Source organism: Toxoplasma gondii, chromosome IX (genome assembly GCF_000006565.2).
Source record: "Toxoplasma gondii ME49 chromosome IX, whole genome shotgun sequence".
NCBI lineage: Eukaryota > Apicomplexa > Conoidasida > Eucoccidiorida > Sarcocystidae > Toxoplasma > Toxoplasma gondii.
In genome coordinates this window covers 3,949,196-3,976,427 of record NC_031477.1, presented here as the reverse complement: position 1 = coordinate 3,976,427, position 27,232 = coordinate 3,949,196, and the positions used below count along the sequence as shown (strand labels likewise).

General features: G+C 50.6%; 3 protein-coding genes across 3 annotated transcripts; 2 read left to right on the top strand and 1 right to left on the bottom strand.

The window, feature by feature from the left end:
• Positions 1-831: 831 nt before the first annotated feature.
• TGME49_290950 (clathrin heavy chain, putative) lies at positions 832-15,037 on the top strand. Its single transcript, XM_002368438.2, has 16 exons — positions 832-1,954; positions 2,927-3,469; positions 3,652-3,880; positions 4,360-4,507; positions 4,929-5,154; positions 5,648-6,841; positions 7,335-7,705; positions 8,092-8,268; positions 8,700-9,036; positions 9,320-9,805; positions 10,206-10,478; positions 10,948-11,214; positions 11,866-12,212; positions 12,773-12,910; positions 13,465-13,606; positions 13,845-15,037. Exons 1-16 carry the CDS (start codon positions 1,913-1,915, stop codon positions 14,118-14,120), a joined length of 5,196 nt encoding a protein of 1,731 aa, XP_002368479.1. The 5' UTR covers positions 832-1,912; the 3' UTR covers positions 14,121-15,037.
• Positions 15,038-17,465: 2,428 nt separating this feature from the next.
• Positions 17,466-25,679, top strand: TGME49_290940 (EMP/nonaspanin domain family protein). Its single transcript, XM_018782128.1, has 15 exons — positions 17,466-17,729; positions 18,204-18,359; positions 19,033-19,136; positions 19,553-19,631; positions 20,029-20,141; positions 20,550-20,718; positions 21,352-21,852; positions 22,695-22,775; positions 23,054-23,128; positions 23,451-23,633; positions 24,127-24,263; positions 24,399-24,466; positions 24,576-24,657; positions 24,943-25,118; positions 25,231-25,679. The coding sequence occupies exons 2-15, from the start codon at positions 18,231-18,233 to the stop codon at positions 25,296-25,298; spliced, it is 1,965 nt and encodes a 654-aa protein (XP_018636452.1). The 5' UTR covers positions 17,466-17,729; positions 18,204-18,230; the 3' UTR covers positions 25,299-25,679.
• Positions 25,557-27,208, bottom strand: TGME49_290930 (Mnd1 family protein). The gene is made up of 7 exons (XM_018782127.1): positions 26,968-27,208; positions 26,843-26,912; positions 26,736-26,789; positions 26,605-26,680; positions 26,383-26,548; positions 26,263-26,323; positions 25,557-26,200 (listed from the first exon to the last, which is right to left on the bottom strand). Exons 1-7 carry the CDS (start codon positions 27,104-27,106, stop codon positions 26,161-26,163), a joined length of 606 nt encoding a protein of 201 aa, XP_018636451.1. The 5' UTR covers positions 27,107-27,208; the 3' UTR covers positions 25,557-26,160.
• Positions 27,209-27,232: the final 24 nt, after the last annotated feature.

The window sequence follows — 27,232 nt, the reverse complement described above, 5'->3', positions numbered from 1 at the left end:
ACCGAAACCGGGACATGATTTTCCCCGCCCGAAGTTGCTTCCTTTTACTCTACACACCACGGTCCTTCTTCCCTGCACTGTCTCCCTCTTTGTGGTGGTGATCCTTTTGCAACTCTCTTTTTATCTAACCACTTCCTCATCGGAAAGCAGCCTGCAAACCTCGGGCGCAGATGCGCCCAAGACGCTTTCTCGGGAAGCACAGTTTGTGTCTTTTATTGAGGAGCCACAAGTGTGTGGCGAATGTGCAGAACTAAATGTGGCGTCCTCACTGCAGAGCTCTCTAAGTGCCTTTCTGCAGTTGCGAAAAAAACCCGTGACAGCCCTCTCGTTCCAGCTTCGGGACAGAGGCAAGACGGTCGAAGCGTTTTCGTCCCAGCTCTGCCATTCGACTCAATAGCGCCCGCTCTTCGGAAGAAACAGGTGGCGGATAGTAACTTGCGTGCTTGCTTAACGTACCCAGAAAGCTAATATGGAGGCAGAAAACCACGTGCTTCCGCGACGTAGGTTTCACGTCCCCGCGCTGCAAGCTGCGTCCACGCTGCCACCGAGACATGCCGCGTGTAGACATAGCGCGGCAGCCGGAATAAAGCCTTTTTTCCCATTTTGGTGACAGTCTCTGACGAAACAAAACGGTTTGCGAGGATACATGCAGCTGGAACAACTCGCAGGTACAGCAAAGGTGCAGCTCGTGACAGGCACGCACACGTGTGTAGGCGAAAACGTACACTCTGGCCGGAGGCTCCGGTTTCTTCTTGTGAGAGGAACGCGCGAACCACTGTAGATGAGGCAGGGACGCGCTGGCGGCCAGCGTTTCGCCTGTTTTTCGGATTTGTTTACTTTGTCTTCGAGGTTTCTCGAGCTTCTCTCTCCTGTTCCGTTTTCCGTTCGTCCCCTTCCTGCGAGACAGTATTCGGCTCAGCTTTCTGCCACCCCCCGGCAATATCAAATCACATCTGAATTTCACTTGCACATATGTGCAAGCCGGCACCGCAAACGCTTGGTTTTCTCCGTTTTTTCGCCGGCTGCGCAACCTCGAGCCCGGCAGACGCTCTCCGTCCTCTCTGTCATTTTCTTTCACGGGAAATCCCGGATCCGTTCAACAAAAGCCTCCGGCGTTCGTCTTGTCTGTCCCTCTCCCGCGCTTCCTGTGTCGGGGAACTCACTCCGTTTCCAGGTGTACGTACACCTGGAGTCTGCTGTCTCTCAGGTTTCCTGCTTCTGTTTCGCGTTTTCCCTGAGTTCGCCAATTTCCTTTCTCGCTCCCTCCCCGGTTTTCTCCATTTTTCTGTCCAAAGTGCGTCTCTACTTCGCTGTCTTGCTGCTGTCTGTCTCCCCGGAGTCACCCGTGAGAGAGAACGGTAACCCGTAGGAGCAGTGAGTCGAAATTCCCCGTTTCCCGATACCCGTCCTCCCCTCCTTCCACCCCAAAAAAGGTGGTCTTTTCTCCAAAGTCCCTCGTGCGTGCGAGAGATTGCTCTCCTGCGTAGTAAAAGGGGCGTTCAACCCGCCCAGACAAAGCTTCGCACCGCGCCGTACGACTCCCGTCGTGCCTTTTCCTCTGCTTCCTTGAGGTGCCACTTCAGAGAAAGGAATATCGATTTCTTCCTTCGAGAACTCCTGGCAAATACGGGGTCTTGCCTCCACTCTCCCCGCGGATCGAGTGAGGTCTGCCTCCACGACTCTCATTCGGGTGTCTACATCCGGCCGCTAAATAGGCACTTCGACGTCGTTTCCTTTCGAGCGAGAGCAAGGACTCTCTGAGAAGCCTCGCCTGGCTTCGTCGGCAATACACTGCGGCGCAAGAGGGACGCATTGGTCTCCTCGTGATCTTGTGTTTGTCTTAAATCGCCCTGTGGAGGACTGACAGTGAAATTCAATCTCAGGATCCCGTTCCCGAAAACTCTTCGGCACGATGGCGCAACAATTCCCCATTCAACTCCACTCCGTGGTCAACGTAAGCTTCGTTCGCTAGCCAGCGCCACTATATACACTTCTGACATCCCCTCTTGAAGCTCTCGTTCGATCCACAGAACTTTTCGGCCTCCGCGAGACCCACAACCACGCATTGATTGTTCTACCGAAACTGGGCCAAGAGGCAATGGTCGTTGATCGTAACATGTTTCCTTATTGAGAACTGGGATGCTTCACTTGCGAACATGCACGTTCCAGCATCAAAACAGTCTTCGCCCGCTCACTCGCTCTCATCTCCTGACCCTCTTCTTGGCGTCTGTAATAGCAGTGCGTGGCTTGCAAGAGGAAACCGAGTCGTCTTCTCTCTTGCACTCTTTCTGTTGCGCGTTCTCTCTGAGGTTCTCCCTTTCTTCGACCTCTCTTCTCCCCTCTATCGACGCTCGCTGTCGCGTCTTCTCGTCTCTCGGTTTTCCGCGTAAACACGCTCCCTTGTCTCTGGGGTTTCGCCCCGATGTCTCTGTGCATCGCGTTTTCGTGTCTTCTTCATCGCCTGCGCACAGCCTGTGATTTCGATCCTCGTCCATCTTTGTCGTCTCCCATGTTTCTTTCCTTCGCCTCCTTTTCCATTGTTCTCGCCCTCTCACCTCTCGTCCTTCTTTGAGGACTTCCGGTCGCTCTGGGATGCTTTTCTGGCTCTACTTTCCTCCAATTCCTTTCCTCTCTTGTCTCTCCGTTGTCGCTTGTCTTCGTCCTCTCTGCTCCCTTCACCTATCTTTGTCTCTGTTCTTACTTTCTCTTCTTTCATCTTCTATCCTTCCTTTCTTCCTTCTCTCTTCTCACTTCTGCGCTCCTTCCTTTCATCTCTTCTTCCTTTCCCTCCCTCCGCATCTTTTCTTCCGTTATTCGCTCTTCTTCTCGCTTCTCTCGCTCGTCTCCTCTGCTCTTTCCTTGCCTTCGCATTTGTCCCAACGTCCGTCTCGGTTGTTGTGTGTCGCTTTCTCCTTTCTGATGACAGCTGGCGGACCAGGGCGTGAGTGCGAGTTCCTTTCGCTTCGGCAACGTGGCGATGCACGGCGACAAGAATTTGGTTGTGAAGGACACGGAGACAAACGAGCTGTTCATCTTCTCTCTGTCTGTTCGTGAGGTCCACGAAGGCCGCGTTTCGCCGTCGTCGCCAGGTTTCTCCTTCACCAAGAAGCCGACGCAGGCGGAGGCGGCGCTGATGCATCCGAGCGAGAAGGTGGTCGCCCTCAGAGCCAAGACCGAGGGCTCTGCTGGACACATGATTCAAGTGCTGAATCTCGAAACGAAAGTCCGACTCGGCACCGCGCAAATGAACGAGCCAGTCGTCTACTGGCGCTGGGTCGCGCCGACTCTCCTCGCCCTCGTCACCGACCGCGCCGTCTACCACTGGACTGTCGGAGAAAACGGCGAGACGACGGCCGAGCCGGAAAAAGTCTGCAGTCGTGAAGGCAGACTCGCGGACGCCGTCCAGATCATCTCCTACGCCGTCGACAAAGACCTCAAGTGGTGCATCCTCACGGGAATCTCCACGCAGGTCTGCCACTTCGAACAGAGAACACAGGGAGAGGGGGAAAGGGACCAGGAGGAAAGAGAAGGAGAACAGAAAGGCGAAAGAGAGGAAATGATGGTCCTTTGGAAAACGATATGGCGAACAAGATTTCGTCTTCAGGGATTGCATCGGAAATAGAAGTTTTCTTTTTGTGTATTTGCTTTCAGGACGGGGGAAAGACGATCGACGGGAGCATGCAGCTGTATTCGATGGAACTGAAGAAGCAACAGCAGCTCGAGGGTCACGCTGCCTGCTTCAACAACATCGTGATCGACGAAGCTGTGGGACCGCAGCCCGTGATCTGTTTCACCGAGAAGAAACGAGGCTCTCCGGACTTCAAGCTCCACATCCGAGACATCTACTCCTCCAGAGACGGCGGCCAAACTCCCCTGAGGCGTACGCAGAAAAAACCGTCGCGAGAAAGAGAAAAGAGAGATAACGGAGAGAAGGGAGAGGAGAAAAAGAGATCAAAGGGAGAAGGGAGGAGAGAGGGAAGAGAGAGAAGTGGAACGAGAAAGACAAACGGGGCAAGATGCAGGGGAGACAGTAAAGGATAGAGAGGATACAGAAGAGCAGAAGAGGTAAGGGAACAGAAAGAAGAGAGAGCCGAGGTAAGGGAACAGCAAGAAGAGATGGGGGGAAGAAGAGTATTCGATCGAGGTCGATTCATGGACAGAAGAACTGGAGAAAAGACGGCACAGTTGGCCAGGATGTTTCTGAAGTGACCGGGGAAAAAGGACGAAGGAAACAAGTGGATCGACAGATGCGTCCTTTTCTGTTTTTTCAAAGGCGTACTGGCGCGGCTGGGCTTTCCCAGAGGTCTTTTTACATTGCTCTTCATTGTTTTTGTTCGTTTTTACTGCTTGTGTTCGCAGTTGCGGTCGACCTGAGGATGCCGGAAGACGCGCCGACGGACTTTCCGCTGTCTATCCACATCAGCCAGAAATTCGGTGTCGTCTACATCGTCACCAAGGGGGGCTACTTGATTCTTCTGGACGCCCTTACTGGAACAGAGCTGTTCCGGTGAGCGATTCTTGGGACTCCAGCCTTCTCTCTGTTCGTTCCGTTTCTAGTTCCCTCTTGTCCGTCTCTGTATCTCTGACTGTTGCTGTCGCTCTCGGGGGCCTTGCTGAATGAGCACCATTTCCTGTTTTCAGTCGATCTAAAGTTTTGCGTTCTCAACTCTGATCTCCGAGCCTGTCTCGATTCGGTCGCTCTGGAGGAAAAAACGGGGACTTCGTCGAGTGCAGAAAACGGATCTGAGTATTTTCCGGACTTCGTTTTTGAAGGCGTTGGCGGTGTCACATGTGATCCACGTTTACTCGGTTTTTCTATGGCAAGGAATTCCTTGTCGACTGCGTCTTCGCCCTTTGCGCGAGTCGCTCCTTCGCAGCCGAGTGCCTCTCAAAGAAGGAAAGAGAAGATGTTTCCGCTTTGTTTTCAGACACCGCATTCTCCAGGACGCCGTCTTCCTTGCGACAGATTCTCCGCAGACGGGAGGCATTTTGACGGTGAACAAGCGGGGACTGGTTTGCCTGTGCAACATCAACCTGCAAGCGCTCATTCCGTACATCAACCAGGCCCTCGTCTACGTCCCGAATCGCCAGCAGATTGCCACCAGTCTGGCGAAAAGATACGGTCTCCCGGGAGCAGAAGAAACTCTCATGCAGGTAAAACATTTGCAGGTTACCTTTCTCGATCGATCGACGTTACAACTTTGTACTTGGCTGGCTTTATGTATCTCGCCATCTCTAGATTCATCGATATATATCGATTTGTATATGGTACACACGTATACATCACATATATATATACATATATCGGTAACGATATATGTCGATGTGTGTCTTTATCCATTTTTGTTTCTGTGTATCCACCAGTGTCTTTCTGTCTCCATCTGTGACTTCCAGATGCTCGTGAATGTCTCTGCAGTCGAGTTTTATGATTTCGCGACGTTCGAAAAGCGGAGTCGTTCGCATGTAGATGACTGGCTTTCTCGGACGGATTGCCGCCGTCTTGTTCTCGAGCGTCTTGTTTTTCGGCCTCTTCTCTCCTCCGCCTCGATTGCTTCGTCGTTCTTTGTTCGCGCCTTGTGTCCGCGTTTTCTCGACAGGTTGAATCTTTCACTGTTGCCTTTCCACCTTACCCCTTTATTTTCTTCAGGAGTTTAACCAACACTTTGCGTCGGGCAACTTCAAGACAGCCGCTCGGATTGCGGCGACGCTGAAGAGCGGAGTGCTGCGGACTGCGCAAGTGATTCAGCAGTTCAAGTCAGTGCCGACCCAGCCTGGGCAGACGTCCGCCATCTTGGTCTACTTTTCGACTCTGCTCGAGTACGACAGTCTGAACGCAGTCGAGAGTCTGGAGCTGGTGCGGCCGGTCGCCGTTCAGGGCAGAAAGGACTTCGTGGAGAAATGGCTTCGGGAGGGGAAGCTGGAGTGCACAGAGGAGCTGGGCGACGTTGTTCGGACGCTGGACGCGCAGCTCGCTGTGCGGGTCTATCGGGAGGCGAAGGCGGGAGCGAAGGTGCTGCAGACGTTGACGGAGTTGGGGAACTTCGACGAGATCATCGCGTTCGCGAAGGAAACGAAGCTGGAAGCCGACTACGCCGGCTTGCTGAGGAACCTGGTGAACGTGCATCCCGAGAACGCCGTGAAGTTTGCGCAGCAGCTGCTCTCGAGCGAACCGCCGCTCGCGGACGTGACGCAGGTGTCTGAGGTACTGCTGCAGCAACACAAGTATCAGGAATTCACTTCGCTGATGCTCGACTTTTTGAAGGGGAACAAGCCGGAGCAAGGGCCGCTGCAGACGCGGCTGCTCGAGGTGAATCTCTTGCACTCGCCGCAAGTGGCGGAGACGATCTTCCAAATGGAGATGCTCACGCACTTTGACCGCGCAAAGATCGCTGCACTCTGCGAGAAGGTTGGGCTCTCGCAGCGCGCCCTGGAGCTCTACACGGACATTGCAGACATCAAACGCGTCATGCTCCAGTCCGGCGGGAAGATCAGTCAGGAGTTCACGCAGCAGTTCTTCGGGAACCTGCCGCCGGACGCCAGCCTCGAAATCCTCACTGACATGCTGCGGAGCTCGTCGCAGAACCTCCAAGCCGTCGTCGCCGTCGCCATCAAGTTCCACGGACAAATCGGCACGACGAAGCTTGTGGAAATGTTCGAAAAGTTCAGCAGCTACGAGGGCGTCTTCTACTTCCTCGGTTCCATCCTCGCCTTCTCCTCAGACCCAGAAGTCCACTTCAAGTACATCGAGGCAGCCGCGAAACTGAACCACACGCAAGAGGTCGAACGCGTCTGCAGGGAAAGCAAGTGCTACGAGCCACAAAGAGTCAAGGAGTTCCTCAAGGTAAAGGAACAACGCACACACACGACGACGAGACAAAAATATACGCAGACCGATACGTCGCAGAGGTAGAAACACAGCTAGCTGTTCTCGATACACATGCACATATATATATATATATATGTACTATATATATATATATATGGACTATATATATATATAGTATATATATATATATGTGCATGTGTACGCATGCGAATGCGGGTGCACTGAAACATGTATGTATGGTGTTTGATTATGCATATGAGGAGATGTGTGTGCATGTACGTCTCCTGATGTACAGGGGTGTGGCGAGGTATCGGTGAGGGTGGTGAGTTGCAGATTTTCAATGGAAAAACAGGCTTGAGAGTCACATGTCTTCTAATGCCCGACTTCCCTCCATCGTGTGCACCTGTCGTCCACCTGTTGTCGGGATCTGGGCCTCAGTGCCTGTTTTTGACGTTTTAAAATGTCTTCTCCCTCTTTGTCTCCCTTTCCTTTTCGAATGGCTTTCCAGCAAGTGAAGCTTCCGGATCCGCGGCCGCTGATTTACGTCTGTGACTTGCACGGCTACGTCACGGAGCTCGCAGAGTATTTGTTCAAGAACTCGCTTCTGAAGTACATCGAGGTGTACGTATCTCGCGTGAACTCTGCAAACGCGCCGCTTGTGATCGGCACTTTGATCGACCAAGACGCGGCGGAAGACTTCATCAGAAACCTTCTGCAGAGCGTCCGCGGCGGCTGCTCGGCTCAACAGCTCGTCGAGGAGTTCGAGAAAAGAAATCGCCTCCGTCTTCTTCTTCAGTGGCTGGAGGCGCGCGTCGCAGAAGGCAATCAAGAACCGGCCGTCCACAATGCTCTCGCAAAAATCTACATCGACACAAACAGGTATCACTTCTGCTTCACATGTGTGTAGTTATATATCTACATATACATCTACATATGCATATATATATATATATATATATATATATATTCATTTATTTAAATGTGGAAGGATGTACTCATGTAGAGAGAAGGTTTTGCGTGCTTCGTTTTCCGTTGAGACATTTAAATACCTGTGTTGCGTACACAAATCGAAGGAGAGGTTTGGAGAGAGAATAGAGGGTCGGTACGAGGGTGTGCCTGCTTGCTTGCCTTCACCTCTGTAGAGTGACAAATCTTCACATATACACACGCATATCTGTGTATCTCTATGTGTGGGTATAGGTTTTGTATGCATATGAGCTGGATTGAAAAGAGGCCTTTCTCGAGAGTGGTGTTTCGTTTTTCAGAGACGCGGAGAGTTTCTTGAAGACGAATGCGTACTACGACTCGCTGGTCGTGGGCAAGTACTGCGAAGAACGCGACCCCCATTTAGCCTTCACCGCGTACAAACGCGCGTGGGGTGCTTGCGACGAACAGCTCGTGGAACTGACAAATAAGAACGGACTCTTCAGACTGCAGGCGAGGTAACGAAGCGAAGAACATGCAGGAAGAAGAGAAGAAAGAACACAAAAGGGAGGCGAAGGAACAGAAGAGAGGAAGAGACAGGTGTATTCGCACGGTCTGGGGGAAGGTGCGAGAGAAGAAGAGAGAGGTCAAGAGAGAAAGAGAAAGAACAGAGAGGAAGGAGAGACGCGGGAGAAGAAGGAAGGCTGCAGAACGAACGGAAGAAGAGAGAGGCCGCAAGAGGAGGAAGAGTGTGGAGAAGAGAGGAAAGGGTGAGAGGAGAGATGCGCTTGTGCAAGAGTGAAGCGTTCTGGACGAAGAACGTGAGTGGGTGGCTTTTATCACCCTGAGCGAAGGATGACCCTGTTGTCTGTTGTCTCCTTTCGTGCACCTCTGTCTGAATTGTCCCCGTTTTGTTTTTCTGTTTTTTTCTCCCGTTCCGTTCGCGCAGATACCTTGTCGAGCGCCAGGCCCCGGAGTTGTGGGCGTATGTGTTGCGTGAGGAGAATCCTCACCGTCGCCAGGCTATCGACCAGGTTGTGTCTTCTGCCCTTCCCGAGTCGTCCTCTGCAGACGAAGTTTCTGCAGCAGTGAATGCGTTCATCAACGCGCAGTTACCCCACGAGTTGATCGAACTGCTCGAGAAAATTGTGCTCCACAACAGCGACTTTAGCAACAACAAGAACCTGCAGAATCTCCTCATCTTGACTGCGATGAAGGCGGACAGCAGCCGAATCATCGACTACGTCAACCGCCTTCACAACTACGACGGAGCTGCCATTGCCCAGGTACGCATGCCCGCGCGGCATCTTTTGCATCCGTAAACTAGATCTCGTCCCACACACACGAGACTATCCTGGGTTTCTTTTATACATGTGTAAATACATATGTACATACACATATATATATATGTATATATATGTGTATATGTACATATATATATATATCCATGCGTCTGCCTGTGTAGGTCGAGGGGACAAGTGAGTCGCGCGTTTCAGGGTGTGTGTTTGCAACGGTGAACTCGTCTCTGAAGAGCCTGTGCAGTTTTTTGGGGAATGCGGTGCGTCGTAGGTGGCGATGGAGTATGGGCTTCGAGAGGAGGCGTTCACGATTTACAAGAGGTTCGGACTGTTCGGGGAGGCTGCAGACACTCTGCTGAAGTCGGCAGAAGAGGGCAGCGAGGCCGACTTGGAGAGGGCCGTCGAGTTCGCGCAGCGCTGCAACGAGGCGGATGTGTGGAGGAAGCTGGGGCGCGCGCAGCTGAGGCAGAAGCGGGTGCGAGACGCGATCGAGAGTTTCCTGAAGGCCGGCGACGGCGACGTGTACAAAGAAGTGGTGGAGGCGGCGGCTGCAGAGGACGCGTACGACGCGCTGGTCGACTTCCTCCTCATGGCGAGAAAGAAGATCACTGTGAAGGACCAAGTCATCGACTCGGAACTCGTCTACGCGTACGCGAAAACCGACAGACTGGAGGAAATGGACGCCTTTCTCAGTGGAACAAACACCGCGAACGTGCAGGCGGTCGGAGACCGGCTCTTCGCTGAACAGCGCTACAAGGTACGTCGAGAACGAGCGAACGCGGCAGGTGGGGGAGACGCTTGTCTGCGCAAAATCGACAACTCGCAGGCCTCGAGTCCGCTTCTCAAGGCGGAGGAACTCTGAAAAGATAATGCCGTATCATCCGGCTCTTCCCTAGAGAGAGTCCCCTCGCTTGCACAGACCTACCAGGGGAGGGGGGGGGAGCGACCTCGCGTGGACGCAAGTCACGCAGCCTCATGGACGCCGCGTACAGATGCGCAGGCATGCAGATGCATGCACATCGGTGTCTGCTCGCCTGCATGTGTGTATGTCTCTAGGTTCACCGCCGGCATGGACGCGCATGCGTCAGTCTCTGGCTGGAGGTTTCTCTGTTCACTGAAGTCGTGCTTCTTCTCTGGGTGGTGGTGGCTGTTTTCAGGCTGCCAAGCTTTTGTACGCGTCACTGCCGAACTACGCGAAGCTGGCGAGTTGCTTCGTTCGCTTGGAGGACTTCGCGGCTTCGGTGGACGCAGCGCGGAAGGCGAAGAATCCGAAAACGTGGAAGGAAGTTGCGTTCGCGGCCCTCAGCAAAGGAGAACTCAAATGTGCGCATGCAGCCGCTCTCAGTCTCATCGTCCACCCCGACCACCTGGACAGTCTGATCGAACGCTACGAACAACTGTGCCTGTTCAAGGAACTGATTGAGCTCCTGGTAGGCTTCTTCTCGGAGACGAAAGCAGCCGGAAGAAGAGCGCGACAACGCCACGGGAGAACCGCGGTGCAGTCGCGCACAGAGGTGAAAATAAAAGTGGACAGGACCAGGGCAGAGACGCAAGAGCCTTCGTGTCTCGGCCGCGCCGCGAGCGCAAGATCAAAATCCCGTTCTCAGCCTTTCAGTTTCCAGAGATTGTGTTTTCTTTCGAAAACATGCCTTCGTGTTTCCGTCCTGTTTTTGTCGTTCGTCCACGCTGTTCCTCGACAAACCACGTCCTTCGGTGGGTCGCCGACTCCAGGCTTTTTCGTAGACGGCCGAGAAGAAAAAAAGTGCAACAGACGTGTATCTCGATCCGCGGGGACTTTATAGGAAGCCTGGAGCTTTCCCCGAAAACCTTCGCGAGTGAAGAGGGTGAAGAGAGTGAGACGAGACCCTGTCCGTCGCTGTGAAACGCGTGCCTCTGCAGGAGCAAGGTTTGCAGGGAGAGCGTACGCACGTCGGCTTGTACACGGAGTTGGGTGTCCTCTACGCGACCTACGAGAGCAGCAAGCTGATGGACTACATTCGCCAGCACAGCGGGAAAGTGAACATTCCCCGGTTGATCCGCGCCTGCGAGCGGCAAAGCCTGTGGAAAGAGGCGGTGTATCTACACATGAACTACGACGAATACGAACAAGCAGCGAACTGCCTCATCATGCACCCTGCAGCTTGGTCGCACGAACTCTTCGTCCAGGTGAGCTTTCGAAAACAGAAAAAAAAGTCTGCACAATCCGCGTTGCCAACCTCACGCCGGTCTCCACCCACACCTCTGTCTATGCACATCACTACATGCACACACGCATACGGAGAAATACACATATACATATATATATACCAATATACATATATATTTATACATTTATATATACATGTCTACATGTATATATATATATATATATGTATACGTAATGGAAGAATTGGGGAGAGCTTGTGGTCTTTTCGTAGATAGGTCTCTTCTTGTGTGAGTTGACTCTAACATGGAAGTGTGGCTTAGTTGTTTGTGTGGTTGTTGAAAAGGTTTTTTTCCTTTTTCACGCAAAGTCCAGGACGTGCAGTGTATCTGCGGTGTTCCGCCGAGCAAGGCAGATACCTTCGCCCTCGGAACGTTTCTGTTTCCGTTCTCGCGCGGCTTCAGTTGTTTCGAAGTCGATGCCTTGAGTTCAGGATCGCAGAGCGTGTCTCCCCGGAAGAACGTCAGCTTGTTTTTCCGCGGTGGGCACTGCAGGCTGGGGTCTCTCCAGCGTTTTCCGGCCGCACTCAGCGCCAGCTGACTGCCCAGATTCTCTTTTCTCGCCGTTCTGGCGGCGACATGCAAGGGTCGTTACCTCTCTCTCCTGCTTTTCAGATTCTGCAAAAGGTCTCGAACAGCGATGTGTTCTACCGAGCCATCAGCTTCTACCTCGAGTACCATCCCCTGCAACTCTGTCTGCTTCTGAAGTCTCTGGACAAGAAGCTCGACCACTCGCGGGTCGTGCAGCATGTGCGAAAGGCCGGCCATCTCGCCGTGGTCGAGAAGTACTTGCGCGAGACGCAGCACCTGAACATCACCGCAGTCAACGAAGCCGTCAACGAGCTCCTCGTGGAGGGTGAAGATGTAGACGGACTCCGAGAAAGCATTCTCGAGTACGACAACTTCGACCAACTTGCTCTCGCCCAGACGCTCGAAAACCACCCCAGAGTCGAAATGCGCCGGTACGCACAAACGAGAAAACTGGCGGAGAAGGAAGGAGAGAAGAAACGAAGGAAAGAAGAAAAGGTGAAGGGAAGAAGAAAAGGTGAAGAGAAGGACGAAGAGAAAAGAAAGGAGTGTGGAACAGAGAGGAGAGTAGTAAAGCAAGAAAAAGGAGGAGAACAAGAGGAGGTAAGAGGAGACAAAGATAGAGGATGAAGGGAGAAACTGTTCGAGAGCAGACATATGACATGTTTTGCCGGGACTCGTGGAGACTCGAGATGGAGTGTGAAGAGTGGAGATGGAATGCAACCAAGAAAGCGAAGAACAAGGAAATGATGGAGAGGGAGATGAAGGAGGCTTCGGACACTCTCACCGAACGTGAGGACTCCATGGCAACCGTGGATGGATGAGACAACTTTTTTCAAGCAAATCTGGCGAACGAGATGGTGCCCCTTTGCATGTCCTCGAAGGTGTACAGTGTGTGAAAGATCGACTGCGAATGGAGATGTTGAGAGTTGATGCGCAGCTGCGTGTATCTCCTCAGTTTCTTCTCGATTGTGACTTTCACCGACGCTTGCAGATTGGCCGCTCTGCTCTTCAAGAAAAACAGAAAATTCAAACAAGCCATTGAACTCTCCAAACGCGATCGACAATACCAGGACGCCATCGACGCTGCGCGCGACTCGGGCAACACCCAACTTGTCGGAGATCTTCTGAGGTAAGAACCTTCTTCGTATTCTCCTCTTTCTTCTGCGTCTGATCTCGCGGCTGCGCACTGTTCCGTCGTCTTTGTGTGTATGTCTGCTTCATTTCATCTCATACCTGTCTTTCTGGATCTGACTGTCTTTCGTGGCTTCATCTGACGCCGCTTTCTCTGTTTTTTCTCTCCCGTTCGCCCTCAATGTTTGCCGCTCTTCCGACCTTCCCCCTCTCTGCGAAGCTCGCCATCTCGATGGGTGGAGACAGGGGGAAGTGCTTTCTCTCTTCGGGCTTCGGAGGAAACTCGCGTCGCTCTACGGTCGGAATATGTTCCCTGTTCGGTCTGTGTCAGGAAAAGTGAAGCGTTTCTACAGTTATAAAGTCCCGGTCCTGAAAGGACAAACAGAAAACAGGAACGTTTTGGTCACATCCACAGCTGCAGTCTCTGTCTTGGGATATACATATATATATATATATATATGTTTGTATTGGTCGGATCAGGAAGGCATGTATGCAGACGTCGAACGTTTCTTTAGGTTACTTTGGATTGAGGATTTGCTTTGATCTTTTCAGATTTTTCCTCGCCGACTTGGAGGATCCAGCAGGCTTCGCGGCGTGTCTGTACACCTGCTATCCTCTCGTCAAGCCTGACGTCGCACTCGAGCTGGCTTGGCGCCACAAATGCATGGACTACTGCATGCCGTTCCTCATCCAGGTACAAAGGAGTGAAAAACTGCACTGGTCTCTTCACATTCATGGATACATGTATGCACTGGTAGACTATTTTGCATATATACATATATGCATATATATATATATATATGTATCTGTATATTTTTATATGTATATATATATATAAATGTGTACTTTTTCGGACTGTACACTCGTGAAGTTGTAGATGGAGACGCATATGTGTGAGTATGTAGAAGTGTGGATGTGCCTGTGGCTCGCAGGTGGTGCGGGAGGTGACGACGCGAGTGGACGCTCTGGACAAGAAGGAAGAAACTCGAGAGAAGGAAGAAGAAAAACAGAAAAATGCTCCCAATGACTATGTGCCTGACTACACGATGCCACCGACAGGTTCTCCACTGTTGCCTGGCATGGGCGGACTCGCCCTCATGCCGCCGTCGTACACTCCGCAGTCGAATGCCTTTCCTCCAACGCTGGGGGCCTCTGGAATGATGGGATCTGCTCCTGCCAATCTCGGACAGTCTTTCGCTCCCTTTTAAACTACTGAACTCCTCGGGAGACAGATTTCTTCTCTCAAACACAGCCTTACACACACATCTCTATACATACATATATAAATATATATATATATATATATATAAAGAGAGAGATATGTATGTGTATATATGTATGTACATGCATTTATGTCTTGATGTAAGTATGTATACCTGCCTGTGCACGTGGAGGGGGTATGTGGTGTGCTCGGAGATTTGGGGGGATTTACTTTCTGGACGTAGCTCCTGTTTTGTGTGTAGCTGTCTTGGATGCTGCGTTTGTGAGGAGTTCCAGTTTTGACTTGTTACCGGGGAAGGCGACGGCGTTTTTGCGATGAAAGCACTCGTATATTTGTTCTGCGGTAGAGGCGCGAAGAGCAGCTGTTTTCAAGAGCGAGGACAGAATCGCTTGTCCTCACCGGAACTCGCAGACGCGAGAGAAACAGTTTCTCTGTCTGCTCTCTCGTGTCTCCCCCCTGCACTTGATCCTCAGTTTCGAGCGTCTCCACATATCGTGTGTGGGGTGTGGAACTACGGTGTGTGTCGGGGGGCATGTCGGCGTCAGTGAGCAGAGAACAGAGAAGCGCGTCTGTGGGCGGCTAAACAAAGAGCATGTAAAACGCGCGTCGGCTGCAGTCTCACCGGAAAAGGGGACTACCGTCGGAGGTGCGCATCTTTTTCCAGCAGCAGCTCCCGCGGCCAATAAAAAGTGATGTTTTTTCTGAGGAGAAGCGAAACGTTTTGGGCGGCGCCGAAGCTCCCTGCGCGACAGTTAACTGCCGGACTTGCCTTCAAGCTGTAGTCCGGATTCGCAGCGGTAGAACCGTAGCACAATGAGTTTTTCACACTGTTTTCAACTGTTTTCGATTCAATTCTGTTCACGACCCCAGGCTGAAGCCTCTGCACCCCATTCTGGCGAGAAGAGCTAGTCTCTTTCGCCGCAGATTTCCAGCTTCCTGTTGTTCTTCTCATTCATGCCTTGAGCAAGGAAGTGGATAGCCTCCACTTTCATGGCCGTTCTTCGAGGAAGTAACGAAATTCTGTGTTCACATCTAACTCTAGGAGACTCACAGAGCCACTTGGTGAAAACGTTGACTGAGAGTCGACCAAGTCAGGAACTGAGGAGCCTTTGAGACGACTTCGCAGCACAAACAATGGCCTCAGAAGGCGTACAGAGACAGAAGGAAAGAGACCGTGGTGCAGTTGCGTCCAGGGACCGTCGGGGGGAGGGGGGTGACAGAAAGAAGCTTTTTCGCGAAAGACAGGAAGACAGGTCGCAGGGCGAGAGGAAAAAAGAGAGCTGCCGGCGTTGTACGGAGAGCACGGGAACCTCGTTGCACGAATCTATCTCGATGGTTCCAAAGTCGTTTTCCGGGGAACGAGCGCGACCTCCCAACTCCGAGTACCGTCATGTTCTCTATCACTAACTCACAGTGTCTGTGTTCCGCAATTTCGGAAGTGGCCTTGGTGGACGGTGTACCCTCCATTCAGCACTAGCTCGATGGAAAGAAAGATAGGCCGGCTGGACTCGAGCTGTGGAGGAGCAGGCGGGGGCGAGTGCGAGAAGCGAAGAAGCAAGAGTTCACAGAATCTTCCTCGTTAAAAGGGAGACGAGTCTCTCCACGCAGTTGGACAGCGAGTAGGCAGAGTCAGTGCTAAAAGAAGCAGCAAGGCAACGCGAGGGGGGCATCGGGGGGGAGGGGGGAAAGCTGGATACACATTTTAGAGACAGAATCCCAGAGAGCTCTCCCCGCTGGTTCGGCAAAACGTCGCAACAAGTCGGTGTCTCTCCACGTTGATGCCGTGCTTCGTTCCTGATTCTTTGCCCGAGAAGTTTGACTTCCTCGCGCTCGAAAATCCCCTTTTCAGTCGGACTCGACTCTGGAACTGGCAAGTTTCGAAGCAGTGTCGGAAGCAACTAAGGCAGAGCACTGCCCCAGACAGTTTGAGAGTCCCGTATTTCTCCTTCATTCACAAAGAGAGCTAATTCGACCTTTACTTTTCGCTGTGGCAAATCGAGTGTCCACTCAAGAAAGAGGCGCAGGAGGAGCTCCTGGAGCAAGGAACAACTCAGACCCTCACGAGAGGCGTACAGACAGTCGAGAGGGGGGGAAGAACGGATGGAAAACTGGAGGGATTTGAAGGCGTTCCTAGGAACTCGGAACGATGGCGAATGTGCGAGACAGAGGTTCTTTGTTCTTGTCTGAAGGCGAGTGCAAGGATCCGCGGTCTTCGGGATTCGACGCGAAATCCAGCTTGGCAACGAAAACACCATCTTCTACGACGATTCGAAGCGGCCAGCCACTCGCACTGCAGTTCTTCCAGTTTCAGGGCGCCTCAAGCATTTCAACCTCCTGTCCGAGTAAAAACAGCTTTTCTAACTATATACATATATATGTATATGCATATCAATCCATAGACACAGATATGAATCTATCCGTCTCTCAATCTCTACACACACACATTTATAGATATACATATGGATATGTAGAGATAGAGATATCTATAGGTATAGATATACTGATCATTCAAAAAGGGTGCCACGCGTATAGAAGAGATGTCTCTTGACGTTTCTGTCGCCTTCTCCAACCTCTGTTTAGATATATGCACACGTTTACTTGTACATCTAAGAGTTTGTGTGAGGTGCAGTGTCTTTTTCCATTCTTGCGTGGAGGCAGCACTGCTTTACGTGGTGCCGGGGAGATTCGTCCCTCGTTTTTTTCATACAGACGTACGCACCTGTCGGATTCTGAGTCGCTTGAGATCTTCGTCGACTTTTTCCTTTCAAAGTGTATTTCCAGCTTCGTTCCGTAGTTCTACTAAGTTCAGTTAGTCGTTTTCTCTCTCTTGTTCTCCAGACACCGGTCGACACCTTCCTGTTCTGCCGTAGCTCCGATATTCGGTTCGCGTTTTCTCTGTTCTACGCATCTCTCTGTTCTCTGACACGCAGCTTCCTCCTGCTTTTCCATACTTGTCTTTCTTTTTTTTCTGCGGAGAAGGCGTCGCTTCCTTCCTCACCTCTTCCTCTTCAGGAGCCTCCGCCGTCGGTAGACTTTCTCTTCTTCACTCCTATACACGTCGCACCCCCGTTGAGGCGGCGAAAGTTTTTCTCGGAGACTTAGAAACAACTAATTTCCCTCGTTCGAATTGTCCGCAAATGCCTGAAAAAGATTTTCTTCAAGTGCCTTTTTTCCGCCGAGAACTGTTCTGCCATCGACAGCTGTTTTCCACTCAAAGCAGAAACCGAGAAGGCAGCCTTGCCGGGTGTCGCTACAACACCTGCAGCAGGCTGCTTCGCACGAACCGTCTTCTCGGTGTCTTTGCGTTTCTTCCTCAAAAAAGTGGATTTCCTCTCTCGCCGAGAAGCAGGCTCCGACACCCACTCTCCGTCTTGGGAGTGCAACTCGCTTTTCTTCTGAATTCGGCGCTGCTTCGAGAGTTTTCGGTCCAAATCTCCTTTCCTCTCCTCGCTCTGTCGCACGAAAAGGTCGACGCAAGGCGAGAGAAAACGACCAGCTTTGAGAGAGGACAACGTCGCGCAGCTCCCAAAGAAAAGCGAAGAGTTCTCTTCTTCCAGGGGTCTCTCTAACGGCATCTTTCTCGAAAAAAGACAAAGTCCGCGTTTCTCCAGGCTCAATCGTCATCCGCCTGTCTTTCTCACGTGTCTTCTTTCTCATCCGGCCGTTCTCCGCGTCGTCCTTTTCTTCTGGCTTCTTCTTCAAAACTCTTTTTGTCTCGACAGATTCCTCTTCCTCCTCCCTGGTCCTCCTTTCTCACTGCCGGATCTCATCCTCTCTCCGTCTATTCTCCCTCGTCGCCCACTGTGTGTCTTCTCTTAACCTCTCAGTCTCCTCTCCTCTTATTGTCCTCCTCTTCTTTCTCCTATTCCCTCCCTCTCCTATTTTTCTCCTCCTCTTTTTCCTCTCCTTCTGCTCCCCTTTTTCTTCCTCTGCTTCGTCTCCTTCTCTTTTCTTCCTCGTTTCTTCCTTTTCCCCCCTCTTTTCCTCTCTTTCTCTTCTCCTTCCTCTCGCTTCTTCCTCATCTTTCTCTTCTCCTTCCTCTCGCTTCTTCCTGATCTTTCTTCTCCAGAGAGGAGTGTCCTGAGCGCGCGGTACGATGGAGGCTTGCCCCGCTGTGAGGGCCGGGGCGTTTGCCCGTCTCATCTGTTGGATCTCTCTCCTTTCTTCGACTTTTCTCTTCTTTCTTCGCTCTGTCCACGCCTACGTACCTGGCATCGCCCCCACTGTAAGGCTCGCGAATCAAACAACGTCACACCTCTCCATCTGTGCTTAGACAACCTACCTTCGAAAAAAGACTTGACCCTCTCCCCTCAAGCGCCCAGACGCAAGAAACTGACACAAACGGCTTATGCATTTACCTATATATATATATATATATGTATACGTACATCTGAGTTTATATATACATATGTGCTTGCATGTATACGCCATATATATACATATATATGCATGTGTATGTATATAAGATATATATTCATGTATACACATATGCAGAGACGCGCATGTCCGCAGAGTCATTAGACAAACGTAGGAACATGGGCGCTGCCAAGGAGAGATGCATGGTGCCCTCAAAGCGCAGCCATTCTTTTTTTCTTAGAGCCGACGTGGAGAGGTCATGTGAGGAAATAGAGCAAGGCTCTTCAACGTGATGCAGGCAAGAAAGCGCAGCGATCTGGCTATTGCCATTTGATGCATGCACCTCCAGACGCTCGCTTCCTCTGCATACATACATGCATATCTATCAATATATCTATCTATATATCTATATATATATATATATATGGATATGTAGGTAGTCTCTATGACTGTATAGCTTTTTTATGAATGTATGGATAGGAGTGATGGAGTCAATGGATGCAGATGTGTTTTCTCATTGTCTCGGAGTTTCTCTGTTTCAGGATTACACGAGAGGTCAGAAAGTAGAAGTTCAAATTGCCTCTCTGCAGTCAGTGCAAGGCGTCCTTCCTGTTGACCCTTACCAGTCCAACGCTCCCTTCTGTCGGTGAGTCGTCATCTTCACAGATGCACAGTTCCGCAGTGCCACATGCTCAAAAACGCTCTGTGCATGCATACCTACTTCTGTGAATCTCTGTCTGTATCTGTCTCTCTCTCTGTCTATATATATATATATATCTTTGTGTATTTCTCTCTCGAGGTATCACTCGATTGGGTCTATTTCTCTGTATATCTCCTTACAGATATATCCGTATAGCTACTGTATCTAGCTCTACTTATGCAGACATATGTTTATCTGCGCATTTACACGTTATATACATAAACATATATATATATATATATATGCATATGTATATGTGGAAGAGGTGTGCGCGGGGGTTTCTTGTCTTTATTTGTTTCGAGTCTCTATCAGTTCTCGTTTCGCCTGCATCATGTTTTCTCATTTTTTTGCGACCTTTGTAGGCCGGAAAAGATCGAAGTAGAGGAACACAACCTTGGCCAGATTCTCCTTGCAGACAGAGTGAAAAACACTCCGTTTGAGGTAAGTGTACTCTTGTCTTCGTCGTTGTTTCCTCCCTTGATCTTTTTTTCTTCCCTCTTTCTCTCTTCTTCGTCATTTTATTCCTCCCCATCTTCCTCTCTCCTCTGTTTCGTTTCTGCGTACTCCTCTTCGTCTAAATCTGTCTATCTGTCTGTCTCTCTGTCTCCGTCGATGTGTGTGTCTCTGCATCTCCGTTTACGTCTGTGTCTGTCGCTCTGCGTCCACATCGATCTGGGTCTCGTTCTTATTTTTCTCTCGCGAGACTGCGTATTTGATCGAAAGCTCATTCTCTCTTTTTCATGCCTTTTTCGTCGCTTCTAGATGCCTCCCCACCCCTCTGAAACGTAGGCAAACGTTTCTATCTTTGCTGGATGCACGCCTCTTCGATTCCTCCTAGGTCGGCTTTTTAACGGATGCATCCTGCAAGGTCCTCTGCAAAGATCAACCGATTGGAGATGCACAGCGTTCTTTTCTTGAGCGGCTCGTCAAAGACAACTATCAATATCAACTGTACGAATTCGTCTTTCCTCTCGGTGAACTTTAAAAACTTGTCCACACTGCAAGAATTCATCCTTCCCTCCGAACCGCTCGCGCACACGGGGCAAGAACTGGCGAATGTGTTGCTGGAACTTGATAGCCATGGCTTTGCATGTTTACCTTCATGTATATATATATATATACGTGCAGATACGTGTGTATTTGTATGCGTATGTATATATATATGTATATACATTTATATGTAAATAGATGTATATATATGAATGTATATGTATATGTGTATATATATTTATATATATACATGCAGAAAAAAATGGTAGGAGAGGTGTAGAGTTGATGTTGATAGCTTTGCGATGAGCAAAGAGGAAGAAGGAGAAGAAATCATCGTTCGATTCAAAATATCACTTGCGTTTTTTGCAGAATTGTAGATCAGCTGTACGCGCTTCTCCGACACTACAGGGCAGATGGGAGCAGCGCCTTTACCTTTGGAACTCCTGTCGGCTTTAGAAAGGGTGATGAAATTTTCATTCACAACCATTTTCGCCTTCTCCTCTATTACCACTCCAACAGCGACAATGACGGACAAGAGGCAAGTTACCGGAGAGCTTGAGAATAGAAAGCGTGTGCAAGAGTGAATACAGAATTCTTCCTCATTCGACGAATTGTGTTTCTTCGTACCTCACGAAGTGTGTCCTATCTATCTGTATGCCTACACATATATATATATATATATATATTTATTTATTTACGTGTGGATGTCTTTGTATGAGGAACGCTTTTTGGACTTTCGTCGCGTCTCCTTTCCTCGTGGGTTTTGACACGCTCAACACTTGCATCCAGCACGGTGCTCCTTTACCGTCTCGCAGATAATTACATAGACTCACATATATTTCCGTATGTACTTGTATGTATATATATATATACCTATGATATACATATATATAGATATTTTTATATGTATCTGTCGACGGTGATTGATTTGCATGGATGCGAGTGCGACTGCAGGTGTATGTTGCTGTCCGTGTTTCCTTGGTGTTTCTGCGTTTCTACTCTGTTTCCACCTATCCACAATCTCCCGGCGTCCTGTCAGTCTCTCTTTCTCCCCACACGAACCCAAATAGAACGTGGATCTGCATCTGTGAGCATGTCTGCCCCCTTGTGTGTGTGCACTTTGGAGTTCACACTTTGTTTTTTGACCAGCTCTGCAAATCTGCTCTTTCAGGTGCACCGGATCGTCGGCTTCGAAGTCGTCCCGTACAGCGTCAGACACGTGGAGACGCCTGACGGCGCGGTGTTGTGCGCGCGGGAGGCTGGCGAGTCGGGGGGCGTCCTGGGCGACTCGTCGCTGCCGGCAGCGCCTCTCGCGGAAGAAGGATTTGCTCTCGGTGACAGCACCAAGATTTCCTTCACTTACGACGTGCTCTGGCAACACAGCAATACGCCGTGGTCGCAGCGCTGGGACGCGTATCTGAAGAACGCGCGCGACAACCCAATCATCCACTGGTTCTCCATTGTGAACAGCCTCGTCGTCGTGCTCCTCCTCAGCGGCATCGTCGCGATGATTCTGCTGCGCGTCCTCTACCGCGACATCGCAAAGTACAACGAACTTCTCGTCGACGAAGAAGAAGCAGAAGAAACAGGGTGGAAACTTCTCCATGGAGATGTCTTCCGGAAGCCTGCGCACTCGACTGTTCTCGCTGCGCTCGCGGGCTCCGGCATTCAGGTGAGAGTTCGTGTCGGGTGTGGAGAGAAGCGCCTCAATGGATAGGAAAAGAACGCTTCAAGTTTCTGCAGCCTTTTTGCCCACCCGAGTGAAAAAAAATGGTGAAAAATGAACAGGAGTTCTCGTCAAAAAGCGAGAGTTTCACCTCGTGTTATCCTTTTCTCGAGCTAAAAAAAGCACCTATGCGATTCATATATATACCTGTGTTTGCTTCGCGAGTGTGGTGACTTCTGCTTTTTGTCTCATAGAGTCTCATACAGCCACCCGTGTTCTTCAAAGGCGTTTCTTTTTGAATGCAAAGAAAAGAAGCCTTTTCCTCTTACTCGCGGATGCAACTCTGTTCTGTCTATACTTCCAAACGGAGCTTTGTCGCCACTTCTCATGCAGATCGTCGCCTGATCTGTCGAGCTCTATGTCGACGCTCTGGTTTAGATATTGAAGCCATTTGTTTACCGGAACTCGATTTCCATGTAGAAGCCCGGCGGCGGTGTCGGCGTGCTTCCCCGGTCCACATTTGTTTCTCTGTGTCGCTTTATACGAGCTGAACTGCTCGACGCTCCCTGCTTACGGGATCCAAAAATTCCGTTGTTCTCTGTATTTCTCTTTTTTGGCGATTCAATCTGACTGCGGTGGCAAAGTCTCGACCGAGCCGCATACACCGTGGCGGGTCTTGAGGAGCTGTTCCGCCTCTACTACTTCGGCGATACAGCAAGAGGTTTACCCATCCGTCCATGCCCGCCTTTTGTTCGAGAAACCGTTTTTTCAATCGGGGTGTCCTGCACGATCTAAGCGCGTTTCTTCGTTGCACGGATAGCTTGTTTTCTATATCTGGCTTGTCGCAGCTCGTTGGGATGGCCTTCGTTACGGTCATCTTCGCCGGTCTCGGCGTCTTCTCCCCGTCGTATCGCGGGAGCCTTCTTCAGGTGAGGATCCACACCGGCTGAATCTTCTTCTTTCCAGAACGTTCAGAATACGTGAAACTAGCTATATCTCGGCTGGCCCTGTTTTCGACTTCCTTTCTCGAATAACAAAAATATACGCTGCCTGCTTGTGGCAGCTCGTCTCCTGGCGTACGGGCTACCCCGTGTTCTCTTTCCCCGTCTGTTCTGCTTCGAGTGCCCCTTCGGCGTCTCTGAAGGAACAGAAACTGGGACCGCATCTGCATGCGCTGCGACTTTCGTTTTCTCTTGTGCCACTTCAGGCCGTCCTGCTCCTCTGGACCTTCATGGGTGCGGCTGCAGGGTACACCTCTGCGAGGCTCTACAAGATGTTCAAGGTACGGTGGAAGATCCTAGAGGTGATGCTGGTCGGCATTTGCTAACGATCCAGCTTTCGTCTGTTTCCTGAGTGCATGCACATCAAAATTTCGAGAAAACTGTTCCAGAGAGCTGAACGGCGCGAGAGACTCGACTCAGTATGAAGGCCAGATGTACAGTTTGTACCTACTTGACTCAGATGAAGTTAAGGAGTCCTGTGCTTACAGCTTGTACCGTTACATTCAGGAGCATATCGTTATATTCGATGGTGGTGTCGTTGCTTTCGCTCCAGAGACTCGCCCGTAGACTCTTTGTTCGTGTGTCCTCTCTCTGCATCTGCAGTCGACGAACTGGAAAATGACAACTATCCGGACTGCTCTCGTCTTCCCTGGGGTTGTCTTCGCTGTCTTCTTCTTGCTCAACCTTGTTCTGTGGATGCAACGCTCGAGCGCGGCCGTGAGTTTCTCGGCTCTTGTTTTCCTCCTCTTGCTCTGGTTCGGCATCAGCACGCCTCTCGTGTTCCTGGTAAGGCTCTGAGCCGTGCAAGTCGACGAATTTCCTCTGCTTCTGAGTGCAGCCGTAGACGCAAGAGGCTAACCTCTGTAAACGTGCCATAGAATTCCACGGGAAAGGTCTGTTTGAGATCTGTTTGAGACTTGGACAAGCGTTCAAGTCAGTAGGACGGAGCAGATCCATATCTCGTCAACAGCCAAAGCGGCCGAACGAATTTGGCTTGTCTCCGTTTTTTTTACTTCTCGGGCAGATAATGGGCCGTGAACTCCGTCGCATTTGCTTCGAAATAGACACGCAGTTCATGTCAGCGTGGACGCTTCTGAAGGACAGCAAACGATTGTCCCTTGCTCGGAATCCGTTTAGCCTTTCTGGCTGGCATCTTGGTGTCTCCGCCGATTGCTTTTTACATATTGCTTCTCAACACAAGTGTCTGGCTTCATTTAAATGCCTCGTAGTGTCCTGCGGATAAGGGATTTCGCGTTGATGTGTGCTGCGATGTGCGCAGGGAGCATACGTCGGTTTCAAACAACAACCTATTTCTCTACCTGTACGAATCAACAAAATTCCTCGACAGATTCCACAACAGCCGTGGTTCATGCAGCCAGTGCTGTCATGTGTTGTCGGAGGAGCGCTGCCTTTCGGGTAAGGTCTGGTACCGTGCTCTCCCAGAATGGCGCTTGCATGTTTCAGGCATGTACAGTTGTCCTTTGGAATCGACCTTGATTCGAGGAAGATGTGCGTTCTTCTTCTGTCCTTTTTCTGAACATTTTTGAGCAGCGCCATGTTCACGGAGTTGTTCTTCCTCTTCTCTTCCATCTGGCAACACCGCTTTTACTACCTTTTCGGTAAGGAACAAGTGGGAAGCACAACTCTTGGTGCCGTGCTAAAGGCGCTTACTTATGCGACTCCTATACACATGGAAGAGTACTCTTGCGTCCCCTCCTTTCTTTTCAGGCTTTCTATTTCTCGTTCTCGTCATTCTATGCGTCACGTGTGCCGAAATCTCCATCACATTTGTATACTTCCAACTTGTCTGGTAAGGAACGTATCCAGTGTAAAGTTGGAACGGAATGCAGCTTAATCTTCTATGCAAGTTCATCAAATGCGTTCCACCGTTCGTGGTATCTCATTGACGTGACTACATAAGTACTAACAAACCACCGGTTGTGGATGGAATTGCTAGGTGATGCCAGACGGCAAAAACGTTAGAACCTTTGTTCACCGGTAGCAGAACGATAGCTGGTGGAACTCATCTGGGCTTTTCGGCTGGTGCGCGGGGACCCACGGTGTGTGTCGCGTTTTGCCAAATTTGCCTTTGCAGCGAAGACTATCTTTGGTGGTGGAGGTCGTTCTTATGTAGCGCTTCGAGTGGATTCTACGTTCTTCTCTACGCTGTCTATTACTACCACTCTCGCCTGAAACTCACGCACGCAACCGGCGCCCTCATCTACTTCGGTTACTCGTTCATCATGGCGTACGCATGCTTCATTCTCACGGGTAGGTCTTCACAGCTGAACGAGGCACACTGGGTCGGGTCCACAAAGTCAACGTTGCGTCGGACTATGTCTCTTGTCCACGCCCCATGCTGCGTGTACGTGTGCCTTTTCAGGTGCCATCGGCTTTATCGCATCGTTCTTCTTTCTGCGGAAGATCTACGGCTCTATCAAAGTGGACTGAGCCTACACGAAGGAAGTTCTTCTGTTCTGGCTTGCTGTGCCTACGTTGGAAAGTCTCTTGTACAAACGATGTCCACAGGACATCTAACTGGTTAGCCTGGGGGCCTGATTCCTCCAAGAAGTGTTTTTTGCTGGCAAGGTGCCAGCGTGGAATGATAGTACTATTTGAGGGAAGTCACAAAACGCCACGATGCCTCTTCTGATTCTTCGGGCGTCTCCGCAGTGCTGATTGCCGTGTCGTGGGGAGTGAAACAGTCAGAATGCTAGCACGTCTGCATCCTCGTTCCGTGATCAGTCTGTCACCAGGGTGACACATTGTATGTGGAACGTATGCCTGACTGAAACATTTAGTCAGCGCCTTCAATGGAATCTCTGAATCGGCCGCGACGCAGGCTGACGACTAGCTTCTGCGATCTGTGCAACCGGCAGCTACATACTGTCAAGGACTTCTGTGAAATGCACAGATAGGGCGATCTGCTATGAGCTGCTACCCTCTTGCAGACACATGCACTCGTTTTTGCTGTATAGGCAGGTCGCAAACCACCTAACGCTGTCGATACGCTGTCCATCTTCCCGAACAACGACGTCACAGCTTGCCACTATAAACCAGTGCAACCCTAGCGCCGGCGACCAGGTGCCTTCGCCCTGGATGCACAACCTTTATAAGGTGTATGCCTTACTTGATAGAGACGCCCAGGGTGTTAAAACGCTCGTGGGCGTAGAAATTTCAGAAGGGGGGGTTCACGTAGTCGCCCCCGTGGGAGACATCTACGCAGTAGATAGTGCACGTGTGTGCACAAAAAACCACAACAGCAAACGCCCGGAATCCAGCGCTTCAAAGCAACAATGGCAGCGCCTTCCCGTCAGAGGTCGAATTTCCGCATGTCCTCGAGATCGGGTGGTCTGAAGATTTTTGTAGTCTACATGATGTAGTGACTGTGTACAGTAGATCAAAAAGAACTAACATGCCACATCGTCTGTCGACCTCGTCCGCAGACACTCCGAAGCTCTGCTTCATAAATTGCCCTGAACGCAAGTAAAGTTATTCAAAAATGTTCGTAACTCTATAGTCACATGGCCCTTACTGAGGCAACAGATATTATCAGTCCATCGGACAAGCGCGTCCCGTGCGTACGCGTTCTCCTGTATCATCGTCTGGATCTTCTCTGGATCGTTAGCTACCGCCTCAGACACCTGTCGTTTGAGTTCGGAGAGCTGCCGCAATATCTTTTCTGCTCGAAGGACTTCTTCCTGTACACCAGGACAGTCGATCGAGATCCGCGGGGCGAACTGCTACAAACACTTACTGGAGACACGCTTTTCGTATCAGCAAAGGTTTTCCTCAGAGAGTTTAAGGCACTCTCCAAATTCGTTTTCTGTTTCCTGGACGCACTAGTAAGATGCTGATGGTAAGGTCAGAAATTGTCTTGGCGCTAACATCAGTTTCTCCAAGGTCAACAGCCTTTGCGCCGTAGCTTCGCTCTTCAGCTCCCTGACCCGTTTAAGTGTTAGATCTGATTGCACGGTGGCTGAGAAGAAGCTGACCAAAAAACGGAGGATGATCCTATTTTGTCTGTTTTGACCATGTTTTCGTCAAGCAACTCTTTTATAGCGTCTGTAGGAGACGAGTGACGTATGAGAACCACATAAGCGCCTGTAGAAGGGAGTACCTTTTGCTTGCATTGCTCTGTAGCCTGCTTTCTCGGCCATCTTTTCCAATTCTTTCGAGCCAAAAAAGGACTGAGACTCCAGAACAGCCTCATGGAATTTGCGGAGACGGTCCTCCGCAGTCTGTTTAGACTTGGCCATTAGCAAGTTTTACACACGAACGCTGGGCGGAAAAAGAACAGAATTTGCCAAGGTTGAATGGGCTTGTTGTTCGTGTCAGCCATCATCTGGGTTTTGTCTGCCAGTAAAGCATTGTTGTCAGTGGCA